At 39.7% G+C, this 22,556-nt stretch overlaps 1 protein-coding gene across 8 annotated transcripts in view; it reads left to right on the top strand.

Moving 5' to 3' along the window:
* ctnnd2b (catenin (cadherin-associated protein), delta 2b) overlaps positions 1-22,556 on the top strand; it is a 198,488-nt gene that overhangs the window by 69,688 nt on the left and 106,244 nt on the right. For all 8 annotated transcript variants that reach the window (XM_039602850.1, XM_039602849.1, XM_039602843.1 and 5 more), the window contains one exon: positions 1,327-1,439. In XM_039602850.1, coding sequence (XP_039458784.1) covers positions 1,327-1,439 — 113 coding nt within the window. The remainder of the gene's footprint in view (positions 1-1,326; positions 1,440-22,556) is intronic.

Genomic DNA, 22,556 nt, shown 5'->3' with positions numbered 1-22,556 from the left:
TTAGCTGACAAATTAGCATTACAGTCTGTCATCCACATAAAGTAACTTCTGGCTTCAAAAAACCAGCATGGCAGTGACCAAATGCTTACACTGCAACTCGGTGTTAAGTGTTAGTCCAAAACACTGAGTTTAGGTCACCGTGGCCACGTCTGTCTTTTATGTTGTATATGAAAACGAGCAAGCTGAATAGGTCCCCCTTCAAGAGAGGCTCGCATGCTAATGACCAAAGACCTACTAGTCAGTTCAGATGATATAATATGTGATACGATACATTATGAGGCCAGCTTGCACAAAATGAATGTATGTAAGTGTATGTGTGTTACTTGTGGCAGCATCAGAATAAAAACAGTAAAAGCAAAATGTGACGCAATTGCAGTGGAAATACTCATTAAGCACGGCCTTTAAAAAAACCCATTGAACCTCCTGTTCTGCTGGAAAGACAGAAAACCATCCAATTAAATACATAAAACATACTAAATTATGTCCGTCATGTTTTCCACATCCTCTTTGTGGCTCTTTGGACTGGATCATTTTGCTGCAGTCTCTTCTGCAGTGGTGTAATGTCACTCCACGGGAGAATTGGTGTCATCAGCTATTTATCTCAATGGACCCATTTCCTCATTATCATATTTTTAGAGTATGCGGGAGTTCAAAATTTTCCTCGTAGATACATATGTGCAGAGCTTTAACATGGTACATGCATTGCCCCAGGGATGTTCTTGCAGCTGAAGTTCTTCGTCACACTGGCTGGACAGCTAGGGCTGTTGTCCTTCTTGTCTGTTATTCTACAACAATTGGGGGAAAAATGAATGTTTTTTAACTGCGGAGATGTGACTGACAACTTTTTTTCCCACCACTCCATTAATGTCAACCAGCATATGCCTACCAGCAGGGTATAAATCCATTCGGTGTCAGTGCATAGATGAGCCAAGCATTAGAGTAATGCTTACAACTTTTTTTTGACACTATATGTCAAAAAATAGCAGAATTCTTCTCCCCCAAAACCTTCTGCTGTTCCATGACTTTCCTCAGTGGCACAATAGCAAATGTCACATTTGTGATGGTTTGAGTTTGGTGTCACAGTTTTGCAACATGTCAAACTCTTCTCTGTGAATATCTGGCAGTGTGAAACTTGGCAGACGCAGCGATATCTGGCCTGTTTTCCCATCACAGACTGCAGAGTCCATTTCACAACAATTAAAAATGTGTCAGCGAGAACGCAGCCAAACTAATGCTCAGGATGACTGTAAATGTGACAGTAAATAAATAGACAGATTGTTTTGACACATTCTTGCTCTCCCTCCCCGTCTCTCTTTCTCTTTCTAGGAGCTGCAGTTTGAACGTCTGACCAGGGAGCTGGAAGCCGAACGACAGATTGTCGCCAGTCAGCTGGAGAGATGCAAGCTTGGCTCTGAGACTGGAAGCATGACTAGCATCAGGTGTGTGCGTGTGAGCGTGTTTGTGTGTCCAACACCTGTCAGGTTATCTTCTGTACACTCTACCTGTGTGTGTCAGCTGTACTCTCGCAGGTGACTAGCAATACAGCTGCTCGCATTAGAGAAACACTCCTTGATTCGTGTCCAAAATTCATCGGTGTGCTGGTAACCGCGCTCTAGTGATTTGCTTTCGAACTCTGAGAGAGCAGCGCTGCACCCGATTTTGCTTGTTTTCTTGTACCCAGTTTATACATACACAGAGATGTGCTGATGTGATGTTTCAGGAACCTGGTTTGTTATAGTGCAGTCGAGTAGTGTGCACAGTGCAGCAGTAATTAGTTTCCTTTTTTTTTTTGTTAAAACTCACTTTAAGTGAGCTTGTATCTCATTAGGTTATAGCATTTAAATAATGCAGGGAGCATTAATACTGTACCTAGATAGATAGTTACATTCTAGCTGACATTCATATTTAAGGCAGCATTAGAAGGAGCAGAACAGACAGTAAAAATCAGTGTTTACATATTGACTATAGCCAAAATGATAACTAAAAAATAACTAATTATACTTCAGCTAGTGACTAAGAAACATTAGCATTTATTTGGATTTTTTATACCTAACTTGCCAGTAAACATTAATAATTTACTCTATAAATTGCTCTTTAATATATTACTCTTTTTATCTCGATGCATCTTAGCCTAAGCCATTGTTGCTAATATTTCATAAACACTGTTGTATTTAGCACATTTAACTGATACTTGTATTAAGGGCTATTAAGGCTGTAAATTACAGTCATGGTAAAAAAGAAAGTGCACCCTCTGTCAGTTCAAAGCTTTTATTTATGAGGGTAAAATGAAAAAAAAAAAAACTTTCCAGTTCCAGAAGCAGTCCTGTGTAAAAGTAAGTGTACCTTGTGATTCAGTAGCATGTAGAACTCAGCAACCCCTCCAAACAGGTCATGCTTGTTTACTCTTTTTTTTATTTACTATCATAAACTTTAACATTTAACTTGCTAACTAAGGCCTGTAGAGTCTAAGGTGTAGCTCTTGGGCTTATTTCCACTTTCTCGGAGCGTTGCACGGTCTGACCTTGGAGTATACTTGCTGTGACGTCCACTTCTGGGAAGACTGGCAACAGTCTCGAATGTTTTCCAGTTGACTTGAACTTTTTGTATGAAAATGACTTTGTAATTTTTCCCAGATTGATGGGTAGCAATAATGCAGATGTCTTTCCTCCTTGGCATTGTGTTAACACACACCTGACTGCTTCAGACCAGCAAACCGACAAAGGTTCAGCTTTTATTGAGGTGCTGCAGAACCGTAGACATCAAAACCAAACAGACTAAGATGCTGAGTGCACACTGTCGGTCATTTACTGCGGATCTATATTCACAATCCCTTCCCAACTACACTTGGACATTTCACCCGTTTGTATTATGAAAATATTGATTAGTACAGCTTAAAACAGCACAACTCAAGGCAGTCAACTAGGCTAGGCTCGGCTCATTTATTAGTGAAAAAAATTCATCGGGTTTTAAACTGCACTATATTTTGACTAGGAAATGTTCCTGATGCTCTACTAAGTAAAATTTAGTTTAAACATTTTTTTCCCTTTTGCCTCCTAAACACCTTTTATAGGAAATGATAGCTTTGTTTGCTCAAGTTATTTAACAACACGAGAGGAGCTATCAGGTTTTTACACGTTTAGTAATTACGATCCCTTAGCTGACCCCATTTAAAGAACACATGTTCACCGTTGTCACCTCTTAGTCTTTTTCAGCTGTTCAATGCACAGAATAACAACAGGGAGGTGACAAAGACAGGGAGCAATTAGGCTGTGATGGTGTAAAACACATGTTGCTCAGTTCAGAGTCATTTTAAGGAGAAGTATATATAAAAAAAAAAAAAAGCTTTGGGATTGCAACTGGAGACCGTTAATGAACCTAACTCTACACGTGCTGTCAAAACCTTACTGGCAGGCTTAACGTTTATTGACGGGCTCGAGTTGCATTCCTGAAGCTTTTAACTGCACATTAACAACTCGCTGTGCCTTGATGCTGAGAGTTATGCGTGAGAAACGATCTCATTTCCCTGGAAGGATTTGAATTTGAAAGAAATCTAATGCCAAATTGACACATCATTTCAAGAGAGGTAATGTAGATGCGATGCGATTATGTGACCTGACTAACCTTCAAAGGCGTTATAATGGATGCTCGAATATGAAGAATTTTGTAACCCTTATAAACCTGCTATTTTTTAATAATTCTTCACTGCACTCGAGACAACGAAATCATTTTGCAGCATTATTCATTTTTGGTCTTTCTAAAGGATGTTCCACTGTCAGAGTCCACTGTGCTGTGCGGGCCGTCTTGTTCCTTTATTTATTTATATGTTTTTTGATAACATGGGCGAAAAACATAAAGCATTGTTATATTATCTGCCTCTGATTGAGTTTAGACGGCAGCTTCATATCTGCCCTGAGCCCGAAGAACACATTCTACACATTCCATACTGGTCCCAACGTGAAAACTGCACTGCTGACACAATAGATATAATACACTTAGCCCTCCTCTCAGGACAGTGGAACACGATTAAAGCCTCCGTCTTCATTTCTCTTTCTCACTCCGTCTCCCACACACACACATAAATAGACGCGCACAATCCATCATCTTTTCTTCTCTTTGATTCCGTTAAGCGAGTGGGGATTCCGTCCGGCTCAGACTAATTACTCATCTGCCCGTATTGTAATTCTCATTTCAATTTAAGGGGTGGACCAACAAAGAGCAGGAAGATGGTCTAAAACTGACTCATTCACGAGTCTAATTAACCGATGCACGTATAGCTCTTTGGCGCTGTCACAGGGCCGCATCTGCAACTTCGGCAACGTGAGATGGGAAAAGGTGCAGAGTCCGGAAAGACGTGTCTTCCACTTCATCACACAGCCGTGCGCAGATGGTATAAATGCTGCAGTCTTGCAAACTCGATTAGATGGGTTTATTATTTAGTGAGGGGCAGAGCGTCCTCCGGATTACACTGTCTTCCATTTTATAGGCCATCCACTTTGTTTGACTTGCGGGGTAATTACTAAATGGACAAATGGTTTGGCAAAACACACAAGTCCAGCACGGCAATATGCTGGAGGTTTGTAGTGCCTAAAGCGTGTTGGATTTATTGTTCAATTACTTCTGAAACATTAGTATTGCTGCTGTTCCAAATAGTTTTATTCATCACTGCTTGTCCCAGAGAACAGAGGGGTCAAAATATAATCGGCAGCTACAATACACGGACAGGAATTCATCTTGGTAGCATTTGTGGTGAAACATATTAAAACTGTATGTAAGCTACAAACTTTAATTTAACATCAGCAGCGCAGACGACGTAAAAATGCAAACTGTTGCAGCGTATGCCGTTAATTGTTTGTCATTTTGATCCATAATGTTTGTTCTTGTTGTCTTTTTGTTTCTTTCTTCTATTTGTTTTTCTTTGTTTAGCTAGATTAACGTTAGCATGACACAGATTGCCTTGCCTCATTTGGCAAATTAGCATATCTAATTATAGCTAAAAAATGTAGCTGTTAACAGTCAGTGTGTTCTAAACCAGTGTCTTGTTAAAACTGCACCCAGTATAGAAGTCATAATTAGCAACAGTCTTAGCTTTTCTTACTTTGCATGTTGCAGGCTAGCTAGCCACAGTTCTCAGTTGTGTAGCATAAAAATTAGCGTCAGAGTGTGACAAGTGTTTGGTACAGATGATCAGTACTGTGCAGAAATCTTGAGTCACACCTCATTTATTTATTTTTATTGCTCCCAGTAAACCAGACTTTCTTGTATTTTTTAACTAGTTTTGAGCAATAGCTTTCTGAAGGACTTCTGAAGTTCCTCTTTGGATATTGGATATTTTAGCCAGTGTCATTGGGGGATCTTGTCAAAGTTGATTGAATTATAAATGCGGAAAAGTGATTTGATTCACAATGCAGTACTTTTTGGAAAGCATCTGATTGGCTAAGTATTTATTTTTCAGCATGATAATGATCTCAAACACACTGCCAATGCAGTAAAAGCATACCTACATAGAAAAACACACAGTGGAACTCTGTGACTCTACTGTCAGTCATGGATTGGCCTCCCCAGAGCTCAGACCTCAATATTATTAAAGCAGTGTAGGATCATCTTTACAGAGAACAGAAGAAAAGGCAAAAACATCCAAAGAAGATATTTGGATCTCCTTTAAGAAGCCTGGAGAACTATTCCTGAAGACCACCTAAAGAAATTTCAGGAAAGCTTGCTTGAGAGTGTTTAAGCTTTGCTGAAGAATAAAAGTGGTCATACTAAGTATTCACTCTCAGGTTTGTTGGAGTTTTACAAACTCTGTACAACTCTAAAGTTTAATTCTTGATTTGATACTTGTGTGAAAAAAACAAAGAACCTGCTGCTATACAATTTCTTCATGATCAGAGGCATTAAAAAGAAACAGTTGTTAAGACATTTTAGATTAGTCATATCTTTTCAACTCTTAATTATCCAAATAGCGAAGATCAACTCAATTACCTCTCTCTCTCTTTCTTTCTCTCTCGCGCGCTCTTAAAAACTAATTATACGGAAAATAAAATGTGTTATTTGTAGGATAATTCTATCTGAAGCCAGCTAATCTGTAATATCATCAAGATGTGTGGAGCTACTCTCTCTCTATTAGTTTGTTGGACAAATCCATCACAGACAGTCTTATTGTCTTTCCCAAAGCAGCAGCAGCTCTAGTTTCTACACCCAGATAAACCACAAGTTTATAGACTGAGGCACAGTAGATATGATATGACCAAAGATAATACAATAGCTGTGTAGAATTTTCAGACACATCTTGCTGATGGCAGTGAAAGATAGAAAGCAGCAGAACAATAGAGGACGCGGCTGTGTTCAGCGTGGCCTTTCTTGGGCTTGCCCTGTGTTAACGACACATTATGAAAGAAAAATGTAACTAGTGCTAGAATAATAGTTTTTTTTGTCACAAATTTCTTTGTTAATCTTATAGATCATACCAGATTTCCTTTCACCTGAATCTCTTTGTTTTGAATGTTTGGCTTTGATATGTTTAACAGGAAGCTACAGTATGATGAAGTTCTCTGTTTGCAGACAGTCGCTAGAGAAAACTTCAAATCAAAGTGAGTGTTAAGAATGACCACATGGCTGTAGGGGGCTGGTTGTTCAGGAATCTGCTCCTGTTGTGTTGCAGAAGATAAAGACTTTCAGAGGTGCTAATGAGTTCTACTGCTCTGTCTTTGTTTCTGGTCTTAATCAGTCACCACAGGTCACAGTGTCTGCTGCGACACATGCTGCTGCTTTATCGCTTCAAAAAGTACAAATCCACAGTGCGTGTGTGTGTCTGTGTGTGTGTGTGTGTGTGTGTGTGTGTGTGTGTGTGTGTTACTCTTTCACTCAAACCAAGACAGTGTTTTTGTCTGTGCAAAGAGAATTCTTTTGACCACAGTTGGAGTAGGTAAAACTAATCAGTAGAAGCGTTCAGTGCGATTCCGGTTCCAGATATTCAATAGTGAATACACAGCACTTAAAAAGCTTCGGTCACTGTTTTTCCCCAAGATTTTTGGCTATAGTGAGAGCTGCTCTACTCGTTCTTCAGCTTCTCTTGCTATTATGTTTTCCCTCATGTTCACTTTTATCATCTCTTCTCTTCTGACCTTCGCTTTTGATGTCAGTTTGTGTCCTTCCATATTTTTTTTTTAGTTCTGTCTACATTTCGCTCATCATCTTTTCCAGCTCTTTTCAGCCTGTCAGCTGTCTTGAGGGCTTGGAAAGAAGGCGCCTGAACTTCTTTAGGTGTGTATTTAACCATTAATTCAGTGGGACTCTCCATCAGTTGTTTCAGATCTGAGGAAGCCTCCTGGACGGAGGCGAAATATCTTCACAAACCTAAATAAGTCCAGTTACTGTCTTTTCAAGCCCTCAAGACTAACATGTCCTGGATGACTGAGAACCTACACAGACATGCTGTCAGCTGTCTTTCTGAGCGCTTTGTTGCTCAAGCGGTACATTTCAGCGTTATTATTTTGTGTCCTGTAGCGGTTTTCACTTTGGCTTGGTTGTACAAAATGAAAACAAAGTCACCGGCCAGATCTGGACTAGCTTAGGGCCGAGTGTTTGTGCATTTTAAAACCAACACTGGACTGGCTGCTTGACTCGTATCTTACCCAGCTACATAATCTTAGAATCCTTTAGCTTGTAATTTGAAATATAGCAAAGTAGGACAAACTCTAGGATACAAGAGTAGCCTCTTTCTATTTATCCCACTGTTCCCTGGCCACCATCCTTCTATCTAATCATCGAAATGGACCTATGACAGCGAGAACACCCTCAGTAGAGGGTACAGATATCTGCTCTCTGGTGGCACCAGTATGGATCGCCGCCTCCCATGTCAGGCTACTTGCTTTTGGCTGTTTCATTTGCGACATTTGTCAGGTAATCACATGCACGGCCACTTGCTTTTTTGGCCGCTAAATGGTAGCTGCGTATATGTCGCATATGTGCGTTTTCATTTTTGTGTGTGCGTGTGTGTGTGTAAGTATTGGCTGTAACCAGAGCACCCAGTGAGACCCACTGTCACTCGTCTGGTGGGAAAATGTGACCTGTCTGGCGAGCCCAGTGAGTGCCCATTACCCAGAAGCTGTCAAGGCTCTGCCAGCTTAGACTCACAGCAGTGTGACTCTCTCTCCCTCAGCACAAATCCACTAACAGAGATGTTTGCAAAGAGGAGAAGCTTCACTAAGAGCTACTGCCTGTTTTTATTACATTCAAAAACTGCTTTCTAGGAAAGGTCCCTAATAGACCCGAAGGAGGGAAAAAGACTTTCCTCTTTGAGGTAATCGGAAGAATGGACTTCGGCTATACAGAGCATTACAGAAAGTCTAAGAGGTAAATATCAGCCTTGTCAAACAAGGCGAGGCTTACACACACAGTTTCATTAGGAAGTGAACCAAAGAGTCTGAAAGCTGAAACTACAAAAATAACAGCTATAATAGACGGTTGTTCTCATCAAACAGCCTCAGCTTAATAGTTCTACTGGCAAATCAGATTTTGTTAAAGCTACAGTGAGCTATTAAATCTTTTTAAGAGTAGACATGCATTAGCTCTCTACAGTGTTGGAAAGCTGCAGAATTTCTCTGGTCATTAGTCAGACTAAGTGACTCCAAGAAGTGTTGAAAATTGAGCTGACCGGAACCAAATTGTGGTAAAACCAAACTAAAATCAAACAAATGAGGTGCATTTAGAGTCAAAAGCAAATTCAAACAAACAATATTAAAACAAACTGGCCTTATCGCATCATGAACAGATCATATCACCGAAAAAACATTTTCCCATTACGCAAAGCTTGGATGGAGCTAGGTGGCAATTAATTCCCAGAGTGCCTGTTTGATTTTTTTTTCTCAGTCTAGTTACCATAGTAAACTTTCAAGTCCTGGAGTCACCTCTGGCTGTTGCACAACATGGATTTACTGAGTAAACTGTTATTTGGTTTGCTTTGATATGCTAACTGTGTGATAGAAATGCATCTTTTCCACATCAAAAGATCTCATCAAGAGGAAGCAGAAAGAGACAGCGGAGGCAGGCTGAGATGCCAGGCAGTATTTAGTGCTCTGATATTTACTGTATATAAAAGATGGAAACAGCTTCTATGTCTAAAAATGCAGAAAAAACAGCATTTTTTTCCTAATGTCCAGCAAGATGGAAAATTGATCCATGATCTCAGTTAATGGCATCAAACGCTACTTTCAGATTTTAATCAATACAACATGATTTTTTTGAAGTTATGGTCCACATTAGAGCCAAAAGGACAATAAAGCAGGCCTCACCTGTATATGAGATGTCTGTAACGAGTGTACAGTGTAATTCATTCAGATGAATCCGGTTTTAAAACAGCACAGTGTTGAGGGTCAGAATGCGAGGCATGAGGGTTATGACTGTAAGGTAAGTAAGCTTGGTTTAGCTTAGATTGTTGGGCTTAAGCTAGGTAAGAAGGAAAATCAAATGGGGAACTACAAGCTGTTATTCTGCTTATACCTGTCAGTGACTGCAGTCTGTTTTTCTGTCAGCCTGCCTGAACATGGTTCCTATCAAACAATCAGATGTGAGGATGAAATAATATTTTATTTTCCTTTTTAAAGAAAATATTTGTAGCCTGTAGTATTTTTGAATCATCAATGATTCATCAGTACTGGACATACTGTGTTGTGGAAATTTGTATTCAAATTCTGCACTTCTGTGCCTACTCTTGTGTACTGATTTATTAATTCAGACTGTCCAAACAGCAATAGCTGTATGCAACCAGCTATTTAATTCTATATGTGCATATGGGTGACATATGTAGTCTTCCCTCACAGCACAGTCGCATGCATTTATTAATTAGGCTGATTCATTTGCAGCTGATTGTGCACATATTATATTCTCAGAATCAGATTGGCAAGTCTGCACTTTGCGGAGGCTGACTCAGAACAGATGTATACTGTAGTTGCTGCGTGTACTTAAGAAGCAGAGTTAATGTCTTTTTCATTGTCACACCACGCCGTAGGCACTGCTGCAGCTACAGACCTAACTATGTGCTTTCGAACTTTTAGATCATTGGGAGTTGGATTTGCGAAGCATTAAAAGGATTTTGGGGACAGATGAGCAGGAAAAAAAGTGATAAAGAGGGAAGAAGGTGGCACACTCAGAAGGATGAGGGGAAAAGAGCCAATCTTCAGACTCTGCTGTAAACGTAGCTTTGCCGTGACAAGGAGTTCCAGCTGTAACTGTAATTATAAACACAATGTGCTTCATGGGGAGCTTGTCATCTTTGCATCAGTGCAGGATATGGAGAAAAGAGACATTTTTACAAATAGCACAATAAGGCTTCTCAGACTCGGTAGCTTTCAGCAGCTCGCACCCACTGTACTGTATTCTTGTTACAAATTACATTCAAAAACCTCCAGGGAATATTGAAACCAGTATTTTTTGTTGTACTTAACACACAGATGAACTGGGTTGGGCATTTTATTATTTACTTCCTTTTTATTTTATTCTCTTTTTTTCTTTCTTTTTTTTAAAACACATATTATTATATTACATGTTATTGCTAGCTATTTGGCTTTTGTGAGGGGCTGCTGCACCTCTTACATAATGATCAGAATAAATGGAAAATGGCTGCATTTATATGGAGCTATTATCCAAAGTGCTTTAAACACACATTCACACACACGAGCAGACTGACTGACGGGGTTTTCTTTCTAATTCACTTTAAACATGTAACACGTGCACTATTGCTAATATAGCTTTGTGTTAGTCTTATAATATAGCCAACACAGCTATAGTTCAGTAGCACTGTACCGTTACTAAAGTTCATTGGGTAAAACTGTAGTTCTGGCAGGATCACTTAAGTCAAAGTAGGATTGTGATTCCATCTACAGTCATTTATATTTGCTGGTACAGTTGTTCTGTGACCTCCTCATACATGGAAAACTGAAAGGAAAGCAGCAGGTAGACACACTCACAGAATGGAGCAGGCATCACAGTCTACCGATATGAGACCAAGTCAGGAATTGCTTGAATAGCATTAAAGAGCTGGGCGAGGCAGGTTCCAAAGCGGCTTGCAGCAACTGTACACAGACTGAAGCAGCTTAAATAGCACACGACATCTGAGATTTGCCAGTATGTTGTGCTGAAGGTTATGAGCTAACCTGAGCTTGTTCTGAGCACATTGCATATTTGTTCATTCACAGGACACAAAATATGTTTGGTATAAAAACAAAGCTAAATGGTTTTGCAGCAGTGCATTTGCCATTGTGTTTGAAAAAACAAAGAGTGAATATTGAAATTACTTCCTTTTACTCCAAGTTTTGGGCTCCTTTCTCGAGCGTGCCCATGAATTCCATCATCTGAAATCACTTTACATGTTGTTCTCTAAAGGGCACTGCACTGAGTGGGTATCTTGTCAGTGAAATTCAGACAGAGTTTTAGTTAAAGGCCACCACCTTTCAGTCAGATTCCCCAAATGCTGAGCACAGCTCACCTAAAACATCTGGTATTTTCAAAAGTTTGCTATGACTCTAGAAGTTTCCATTGAATTAAAATAAAAATCCCTGTGTAAAAACTGAGTGGTGAACATCTTTCTTTATTTCTTTAATAGAGAGCTTTGATATTGAATTATGTCAGTGCATTCAGCACTTCATCTCCTGCTTTTTACACCATCTGGATTTATATTCATGTCCATGCTTGTTTCCGCTCAGAAATATGGTAATATATTGACAATTATATCGTTGACAGGCTGGATGATGATGATGATGATGTAGGTGATGAGGATTTTAATTTTCAAACCTTTATCGATCCGGACGAGACTGACTGCATGATGATGACGGCGGTGAATTCATCTCGGCGTTCTTGCTATCGATCTGGGAGGCAGAGGAAATGGGAAGGAGTGGTGCTGGTTACATTTTAAACACTAACGTTTGGTGTGATCCATGCTGAACTCTACATATTGATCTGATGGAGTGACTGTAGAGGGAAGGGGAGGAGAAAAGGGAGGAAGGAGAAGGTCATCAGGGTGTGATCTATCGAGGGCTCTCCCTCTGGATGTGATGAATGGATAGACGGTGGGGGAAAATGGAAGGAATATTGAAGTTGGTTGTGAAATTTGTACATATTGAATGCAACATTAGCTTTTATTTAGCTATAACTCAATACAATTTTGGACACTGTGGCAACAGGGACATGTTTTAGCTTTATTACAAGGGACAGTTTTATTATATTGTTGAATGATCTTTAAATTCATGCCAAACGATAACAGGTCAGCAAATGTCCCAAGACACCGTGTTTAGGTTTAAATGACATCATTCTTTGATGGTGGGAGCAAAGATGATGCAATCGAGTCACAAACCTTGAAATGGGGACTTAACACAGACTTAACAAGGTTTGTTATTATAGGCATCACAACAAAGGCTCTCAGACTTTAACTTAACCCAAGTCTTGACCTCAGGAGTTATTCCTTACATGATTTCTTACAGCGGTATATCTTGTTTTGTTACTTGCAGTAACTGCAGTACTGTGTCTTGGGTTACAAGCTATGTTGGGTTAACTGTGACTTATCACTGAAAACATGAAAAGTTGTGCGAATAAATGTTTTCATAGGACTCTGTCCTGTGAAAGACTAAGTACACCCCATGACTCAGTAGCTTGTAAAACCATGTCTAGCAACATTAACATGATGTAATCAGGCCCCGACCAGATGAAGGAAACTCACGATATTCTTGCTGTGAGGCAACTATGCGAAACACCACGGTGCTGTGCAATTTGACCAAATTTTAAATCATCAGACAAATAGTTCAAATAGTTGATATTCAGTTTGTGTTGTTACTGTGTCCATGTCTTTAAACTATTTTTTTATCCTGTAGGTTCGTCTTAGCTCATAAAAATCAGTCTTATCTAATTTAAGGCGTCCCACAGGGTTCCATTTTAAGACCACTTTATATTTATGTTAATTGACTTAATTGATTTACGTTGTGTTTGGTGAATGTTAATGTGCTGCTTTGGCCCTGTCTGTCATGTAACAGAGATGTTCATTTCAATGTGATTTCCTCATAAGTAAAATCAAACTAAGAACACATTCTCTGTCACTTTTCTCTTATCTAAAACATTAAGTCTCATTTAAATGAAAAATCTATTTTTAAAAAGTGGTAGTGGAGTTTACTATCTGTAGTGGGACATGGTATTTGAACTTTTTATTGTTTGTCATTTAGGGAGGCATAATTATCACCTTGGCTATTCAAATAAGCACAGGTGGCCTCAGCCATCTTCTATGGTGTGGTCTGCTGGGGCGGCAGCATCTCTGCTGGGGACAGGAAGAGACTGAACAGGCTGATCCGAAGGGCCAGCTCTGTTCTGGGATGCCCTCTGGACCCAGTGGAGGTGGTGAGTGACAGGAGAATGGCGGCTAAGCTGTCATCCCTGTTGGACAACATCTCCCACCCCATGCAGGAGACTCTGACAGCACTGAGCAGCTCCTTCAGTGGGAGACTGCGGCACCCACGGTGTGGGACGGAGAGATTTCGCAGGTCTTTCCTCCCCACTGCTGTCAGACTCCACAATAAAGACTTTTGCAGCTGATCAAACACACAAACCCACACATGTGCAATAAGACTGCTATATGTGCAATTCTTCTTCTGACGAAGTTGTATTTTTGTATTTTCCTACTCCGTTGTATATATCGTCTTGGTGCATTCTCAATCATCCAGGAAAGTAAATCTCCAAAAGTTGAATCTGTTCATCTGGACGTAGCGTTTTGTGGGAGAAACGTTTCGTCACTCATCCAAGTGACTTCTTCAGTCTCAGCTGACTGCAGGTTTCCCCAAACCTTATAAACAGTACCCAGTACTGTTTATAAGTACTGTAAGTACTTTATAAGTAGCGTTTTTCTCCCACAAAACGCTACGTCCAGATGAACAGATTCAACTTTTGGAGATCAGTTGTATATAGTATTTGTATTTCCATTTTATTCTATTGTATATATTATTCCATTTTATTCTATTGTATATATTATTCCATTCTAGTTTATTCTATTGTATATGGTATTTTATTTTATTGTATTTTATTTTAATGCTTTCCAGTGTTTTCTAATTTCTGCTACATAACTTTGCACTTTGCTGTAACAAAACAAATTTCCCACCTGTGGGACTAATAAAGGTCATCTTATCTTATCTTATCTTATCCTATCTGAACTAGAAGAATCAGTCACAAACTTGAAAATGGAGTCTGGCTTCCTGAAGCGAAACAGGAGCTTTAAAGGTAAAGACGGAAAAAAGAGGTCAAAGGGTTGTAAAGAGGACAGAGAAGGGGAAAAAAGGAGCAAGCTTGGATGCAAAGTAGTAGAGGAGGGGGAGCGAGGAAATGGCGGGGGGAATAACAAGATGAGCCAGGAGGCAAGACATGCTGGAGGTGGGTGGTGGTGGTGGAGAGTATATTCTCATGTTAAGCCCTTTTAACCTGCCGCCTTGCAAACACACAGAGTTAGCATGAGTCACTCAGAGACCCAGACACTCGTAATAAGACTAATATCCTCCACCGTCACAGACAGGCTCTGTCTGTCACACACGGCTGTGGGTGGAGGTGTGTGTGTGTGTGCTAACTGGCTCCCAGTAACAGCACAGTCATCTGCGACTATAGTATTGATCTGCCAGCAGAATGGAGGCAATCACAGTTAAGACTGTCACAGTTAAGCTCCAATGAAAACCTTCTTAGTCCACAAACACACACATGCATGCACGCACACTGAGAGGTTTGCACACAGACACACAAACATGCCCTCAAACACCCAAATACATATTCATGATGACTTGAAAGCAGGCGGTTTTGAAATGTGCAAACTTAAAAACAGTGTCTGTACAGAGTGAAAAAAGTAATGCAAAACTGCTAATATCTTTTTAAAAATACTGATTTTTTTAGACTTTTTTTCCTTTTGATGTTATTTTTTATATATTTAATAATGCATTCAATCAGTATTGCTTGCAGTTGCATTATGTGCCTGTAAATCAGTCACACAGTCTGCAAAATGTGGTCTTTGTTTATGGATTAATAAAGGCTAATCGCACTTAGCGTTCTATCAGAGAAGTGTTAATTAAGCTCATTTTGGTGAGTGCATTTTAGTGACCTGATTTGTAACATTCTTTTTGTTCAAATTGCCTACAGTTAAACAAATCATAAAACTTCTTTCCGCTTTACTCAGATTGCCCAGTCACCACACAGTCAGGGGGCATTTCTCCCAAATCAAATACAATACAATCACAAGGCTTAGGTTGCTATGACAATCTGCTGTCAGTGGTACGTATCATAAAGTAGGGTTGGTAAAGGAATTGAAAGTCATAAGTGTGTTGTATGGTTTTACACCCTACTTGGTAACAGTGGAAAGCAAAAACTCCTTTTCAGTGGAAGAAACCTCCAGCAGGTGTTTCAGGGATTTTTCTCCTTTCATTCAGAATTTCTCTGAAATTCTTTGCATTCCAAATTTTGGCTGTTTATCACATCCCTTATCATGTAATGCAAAATATCCCAGTACTTTTGGGCTGTTTTGGTACTTTAGGTGTACAATAGAGAAACATGTCATGTTTTCAGGATTTTTGCATTGACGTGACATCTAAAAAGCAGTTGTTGCAGCATCCCAACAGGAATTACTTTCTGCTCAGAAACTGAGTGTACTGAATGCTGAAAAAGCATTAATGCATCGTAAACACAGCACCTCCGTTTCTAGCAGACACTGTCGTCAGTATTTGTGTGTCTGTGTGCTTCAGGAAGAAAAGGTACAAACACTAGCATACAATGGTGGGACTGTAAGAGGAGCAGAATATAGGAGAGCCCATCACCCCCCATTATTACTTAGATGAACTGAGTGTTTGATTCCTTTTAATGCTTGTTTGGAGACCTATTGAGTCAAGGTTTATATCCTCGTTTCCTTCCCATGGGTGTTTGCCTGAGTAAGATTTGTTTAGTTTAGTTTAGTTTAATTATTTATATAGCACATTTACCTCACAGCCCATTGTTCCTTCAGTGGGCTGGTTTCAGTCATTATGCAGATGTACTGTTTATAAGGTTTGGGGAAACCTGCAGTCAGCTGAGACTGAAGAAGTCACTTGGATGAGTGACGAAACGTTTCTCCCACAAAACGCTACGTCCAGATGAACAGATTCAACTTTTGGAGATATAGCACATTTAATTACAACAGGAGCGTTGACCAAAGTGCTGTACAAGAATACAACATACCTAATAAAACAACTTAGAGTATTAAAAACAAACACCAAATATGAATTAACAAATAACTCTCATGCTGTATTAAAAGCCAGTACATAAAAATGCGTTTTAAGATAAGATTTAAAAAGATTGACGGTGGGAGCCTGTCTGATGTGTAGGGGTAAATTATTCCACAGCTTAGGCGCTACGACTGCAAATGCTCGATCACCTCTATGAACCAGCCTCGACCTTGGTACAGCTAAAAGCAAAAGATCACTTGATCTAAGATCTAAGGGGGGGGGGTATAAGTCTGCAAGAGGTCAGACAAATACCCGGGAGCCTGTCCATTCAGGGCTTTGTAAGTCAACAATAAAATTTTAAAATTAATTCTGAAGCGGACAGGGAGCCAATGAAGGGAGGCAAGCACCGGGGAAATGTGTTCACATCTTTTAGTACGTGTCAGAAGACGAGCTGCAGCATTCTGGACCAACTGCAGGCTTGCCAGGCAGGTCTGGCTAACTCCAGCACATAAGGAGTTACAGTAGTCCAGCTGGGATATAATGAAAGCATGAATCGCCCGTTCAAAGTTTTTAAAAGATAAAAATGATCTCACCTTAGATAAAAGCCTCAGTTTGAAGAAAGACCGCTGTACAACTGAGCTAATTTGTTTTTCAAAGGTGAAATTACTGTCAAATATAACCTCCAAATTTTTGGCATGCGATTTGACAAAAGGCTCAAGACTGTGCAGGTTAAAATTAGAAGTGTTGAGATTGCCGCTTGGTCCAAAAATTATCACTTCGGTTTTGTTCTCATTGAAGTTAAGGAAATTAGAGGCCATCCATGATTTAACATCACCGAGACACTGAAGTAAGGGTTCTAGTGAGGCAGGACTGTTTCCCTTCAGTTGAAGATAGATCTGAGTATCATCGGCATATGAATGAAAACAAATGTTATATTTTCTAAAAATTAGACCTAAAGGCAGCATATAAATGGAGAACAATATTGGCCCCAGTATAGATCCCTGGGGAACACCACAAGTAAGGGGAGCTGAGGAAGAGAGTTGCTAATCGTTGCTTATAAAATTAAAAGGAGCTTTGCTTCCAGTCTACTCCTGGTCCTTTCTGGATTGCAGTGTTATTGATTTTTTGTTTTTGTTTTCAGAAGCCTGAGGTTTTTAAGCATGTGCACACAGTTGCTATGACTTATGTAAAATCTTACCAGTTTTGTTAGCCTCAAGCAGGAGGAGATGCAACCAAAAAGTGTTGCTTAGTGAAAGGTCACAGTTCAACCATACTCACAGAGTTAATGCTGTGTATGGAAATGCCCACAGAAACTATTATAGTCATTTCCAAATTTGCAACACTTTTAAAGTAGCTTTGCATGATATACGAAAGAAAAAAAAATCCTGCCTTTTTCTGATTGGCTGTTCTGTACAGCAGGAGGGTGGGAGGAGCTGTGCTCACAGCTCATGCAGCTGAAGTGACCTTATTAGGCATATCCTCTCTCACTGATGTCATACAGAGCCAAGAGTGGAAAGAAATAAATGCCTAGACAGCCCATTTAGAGCAGTTTGAAGCCTGAACATTTAGCCCAAAGTGATTACTTGCACACATATTGAGCACAATATGTAAAATTATGTCTGTGTTTAACATGAACATCCACAGTTTTAACTCTATATCTTTGATAAAGAATAGTAGGTCCCTTTAAACAAAATATCACAGTTTCTATTAATAAGCAAGTGTTGGTTTTGTACTACTTGTTGAAGTAGTAAAATTGTATTGGATTGCATACAGGCTAGCTTTGTAAAAGCTTTCAGAAATCCTAAGTAGATGTTAGCACTACTTAGACTGCAAAAGCAGCTTTAATGGAATTTGGCATCCAGCTATAAAGCCAGAGCCATTTTCACTTAATTAAAAAGCATTGCACTTGATTTTACTTATATAATTTCATTACTTTTGTGTTCCTTCACACTAATATATACATGCATACATACATTATATATATATATACATTTAAAAAAAAAAAAATCAACAACAGTGTAGCAAACACATGGTTGAACTCTCCTACACCCTTCTGTGGGATGATCTGCTGACAGCAAAACCTAATTAACTTAATGTCTTAAATGGAGTCATGATAGTTTCAAAGCCTGACACACAGGGGAGTGAGCTGCAGCAGTACACTGAGACGTGGAACCCATTGCTGGGCATTTTGGCTACAAACTGATGTTTTCCTTAATTTAGCTTTGGAGGTCTGCCATCCATTAAAGTGGCTTGGCTGAACTTGATCGATCCTGATAAGGAGACCTGGCACACGGTGTCTGATATACAGTAGCAAATGTGTGTGTGTGTGTGTGTGTGTGTGTGTGTGTGTGTGTGTGTGTGTGTGTGTGTGTGTGTGTGTGTGTGTGTGTGTGTGTGTGTGTGTGTGTGTGCAACAGGCCAAATCCAGAGCCAGCAAAATTGATCTGACACCTAGCTAGCTCAAGAGTAGATGGCCACAGCTTTGCCTTGTCAATCTGGAAAGAGAGAAAAACACAGTACAGCACTGCAGATAGAGCTCCAACACTCAGGCTAAACACAGTGTTTTGACACCAAGGTTGTGTTATGTATTGTTTTTCAAAGAGAACTTGTCTGGACAGCAGCATCAGGGACACAAATTCCCTGCGGAAATGATGGAAATAAAACGTTGTGCTTCAGTGCAGCAGCTTGGGAAGCATTTTCCCTTAAAGTATCCTCTTTTAGCTTCTATAACCAGCAGATGAGAGAGCATGCCAGCACGGGTTACGTGAATGATTTGTAACAAAGTTGAAGTACTCAGTCCATTATAAGACAAAACCTCAATTCCTGCAGAGAGAAAGGCTCTGCAGTCTTTTTTTATAAATGGCCTCTGAACAGCTATCCCATAGGGAGGTTTTGTCTATTGACAGCCGCACTTATTTATAGCTCTTGACAGGCTCAATATTTCGGCCCTTGATATCCGGAGAAGCTTGCTTGGTGCTCGGCAGAAACAGATGACTGATTGCGACTGAAGAGCTGCTCTCTCAGGCTCTTTATAGTCATGTAAAGGACTTTTATTCTGCTCGAAGGAAGGTTCAAATGCCCCTACAGCACTAGAAGAGAGATGTATCACAGCCAGGCATTTGTGACATCGTGTTTGTCGAGAAACATTTCAATCTACGTCTGTTTGCGAGAAATCCCAATTGATCGGAATAGTTGGAGAGTTTTAGCGGGCGTATTAGCTATCTGCCAAGAGCAATACACACACATATACATATAGTGATGTTATCTGTCTGTGGGCATTTCACAGAGTGCTCTGGAAAGACTGGCTGGTCTCACACAGAGAACCAACATGTCTTCCTCCTCGCCTCTCATTTAACTTTTGGCCCCAAGTCAAAATGGCCGTCTCCCATACTGGCAGACTAGAGAGTCAATCTGACCAATTTAGTGGGTCACAGGAGACTTCTGCTTCTCTCTCCCTCCTCCTCCTCCTCCTTCTCCGACCATTTGTTGGGAGCATGTGGACGGGGTAACAGAAATGGCGAGCTGCTCCTCATCCTGCTGTGCTTTAATCACTCGCTTCAAAGGGTCTCGTGTTTCTTTCCCTATTGATGGCAGAAGGGAGGAAAATGAAGCTCTGCTCTACCTTGCCCGAATTCCTGTACATCAGAACCAGACGAGATGATATCTCCCGTCACCTTCACTGTCCTAGCTCCAGTTTGGCATCTCACGCTGTGCTTTTTTCATTTAAAAAAAGAGCAGAATTTCACTAAAAAATATTATCACTCTTAGCCAGACGCAGAGCCCTGCTTCCTGTTTTAGTGTTATTTTCCTTGCCGATTGCAATCTGGTGCAGGACTGCCGGAAAGCAGCGTTATTTTATTTGCAACTGCAAAAAGTTGATTTCTCAGTAAGAATGCGCATGCTCTGACAGGGAAGCCAAGAAATCCGACTTTGTGGCCTAAGTGCTAACACACACACACGCAAACAGACATCCCACATTGTACACGTTTCCTTTTTGTCTAAGGATGAAATCACCAGACCTCTAATATCCTCCGGCGTAAATGAGGAAATAGATTTGGCAACAACAAGTGACCATTACAAAAGTGATCACTTTTCTCATCTTGATTAAGTTTGGTTAACTTGGGAGGACTAAAACCTCCTGTTTAAATATGTGTTCTCTTGTGGGCAGAGAAAGCAAGCTATAAACACATTTAACTTAATATGGTGAACCTGGTTGGCAAACAATTTATGTACCCGTTCAGTAGGTGGCAAATCTGTTCTCTATTAAGATCATGTTTCTGGCCAGCTGGGTAATGTCCAATAGACTCTGTTATTTCTGTTTGTGATGTCCCAACAACTAGATGGAGTACACTTGTGGCATAGAGAGATAAACCACAAGCTTAGATAACTACTAATTTATTCTCCTTCATTTGATCGCTTACATCATTCTGAAACGTTTGAAATGATTTTTACCTCATTTTGTGCTACAAATTAATATTAGTATCAGTGTGTTTTTTCTGGCAGAAAAAGTACACATCACTGCCAAAAATACATCATTATGTGTAAAGCACAGTCAAGTAGCAGTGACTGATGGCCAGACGAATAAAGAGAATGAATATCGATGAGGTTTTTGGGAATAACAAAGCAAGTCTGCTCTTTTCTTCTCTTGATGATTAAGGGAAAACTTTGACACATTTTGATGCAAATTCTCACTTTCTTTCAATAAACATAAGCTTTGGAAAAGTGCCGCATCATAGCTGTGGAGATTGTAAATCAAATTGCACGAGATTTAAACAAAGCAGTTAAAGGTAACTACGACTCTCACGGCTGACAACCCATGATTAATGTGGAATGAAATTTATGCAAAAGTAATCTACGTTTGTAAAAGCCATCCCCTTTGTTTTTATTATAAAAGCCTTTCACTTTGTTGTTTTAGTTTTTTTAAGTAATGTCTGTATAATGGCCCTGAGTAAATTAACAACCACAGTGTGGCTTTAGCTTTTGAATCTAAATCAGCGCTGACACAAGCTGCACTATTGTTTGATGGTTTCCAAGAGTGAAAAAGGCCTTCGCTTTCCTTTATGGGTGGCTCTATTATCTAACTGCTCTGTCTACAAGAGGACCGGCATTGTGGTCAGATAACAGATAATATGGAACGCATGGAAATAGATGGATTATATGGACAGGGTTTAGAATGTGTTTATTGGGTAGATAAAATGATGGGATTTTCTTTGCTATCTTGGCATTCGCTCTTTTAAGCCCCTCTCATTGGATTTAACAGAGCTCTCTCCTCTTTCTCTCCCAGTGTCCATCATCTTCTGTCTCTCCTCTTCAGATCTTTGTATTATATTACACCCTTCATTTTCTGCCTCTCTGTGTATCTCTTTCATTTTTTCTCTCGCTGTTTGTGTATCATATTGCTTCTCTCAGTTGTCCTCTGTTCTTTCTTAATGCAGCAGTCCAGTCAGTCAGAGAGATTAGGTGGTTAGAGAGCAGTGGATTTATGACATTACCTGTTTTTTTTTAAATCTAGAAATAGAACCAAATAGCCAAAATGCATCCTTTAAAGCATCTGAAAATATCAGGTCACATTGTACAACGAGAGTTGATCATTATTTAAAATTACAGAGTGTTACATTTCCCATCTCTTCTTTCATCCAAGCGAAAGTTCCAAGTGGGGCTTTTAACTAAAATTGTCATAGCTGGGCTCAAGTGTTGGAATAGAGAGCTTTTACCTAACTTGCTATTTGCTTGATTTGAATTATAGCTCAAATTGTCCTCTTATTTTGACACACACGGGCCTACGTTCCCACTTATTGTAAGATTTGCATTATAGGCCTAAAATGGCAGCAGCTGTGACAGGTACTGTGGAATACAGCCTAATAGACTCATTTTAAAGTTAACTGGAACTTCTACAACCCTTCAAAATTCAGACATTTTATGGTGGTTTTGTACTGGTTTTGAAGAATGCATTGTTAATATGCTTCCATACAGTATAATGGGAACCCTCAACATCTCATCTCTTAGTTCACATGAGTACATTTAGAATTCTTAAAAATTTTTTGCTCATTTCCAGATCAATATTTGTATTTTTTCCACAAAGTTTTAGCTTCTCTTCTTGTAAGGCCACCTTTACTTTAAGCCAACTTTCTTCTAATTGGCTGTCTCCCATAAACAAAAGGTTTAAACAGCAGTTGGGTTGTTGCCCACTGGTTATGAGGTAACAGTGATCACTCGGGCATTGGCCTCACTAGTCCAAAACTCTGTTCTAGTAATCTACCTGTCACCCTTAAAACAGTTTTCCAAAAAGTAAACGTTCACAGACTTAAAATTGAGTTTGTTAAGTTGCATTTTAAGAAAATAAGGAGTAAA

Source organism: Oreochromis aureus, linkage group 18, assembly GCF_013358895.1.
Source record: "Oreochromis aureus strain Israel breed Guangdong linkage group 18, ZZ_aureus, whole genome shotgun sequence".
NCBI lineage: Eukaryota > Metazoa > Chordata > Actinopteri > Cichliformes > Cichlidae > Oreochromis > Oreochromis aureus.
Note: the sequence above shows the minus strand (reverse complement) of the source record. Positions and strands in the feature narration are given on the sequence as shown.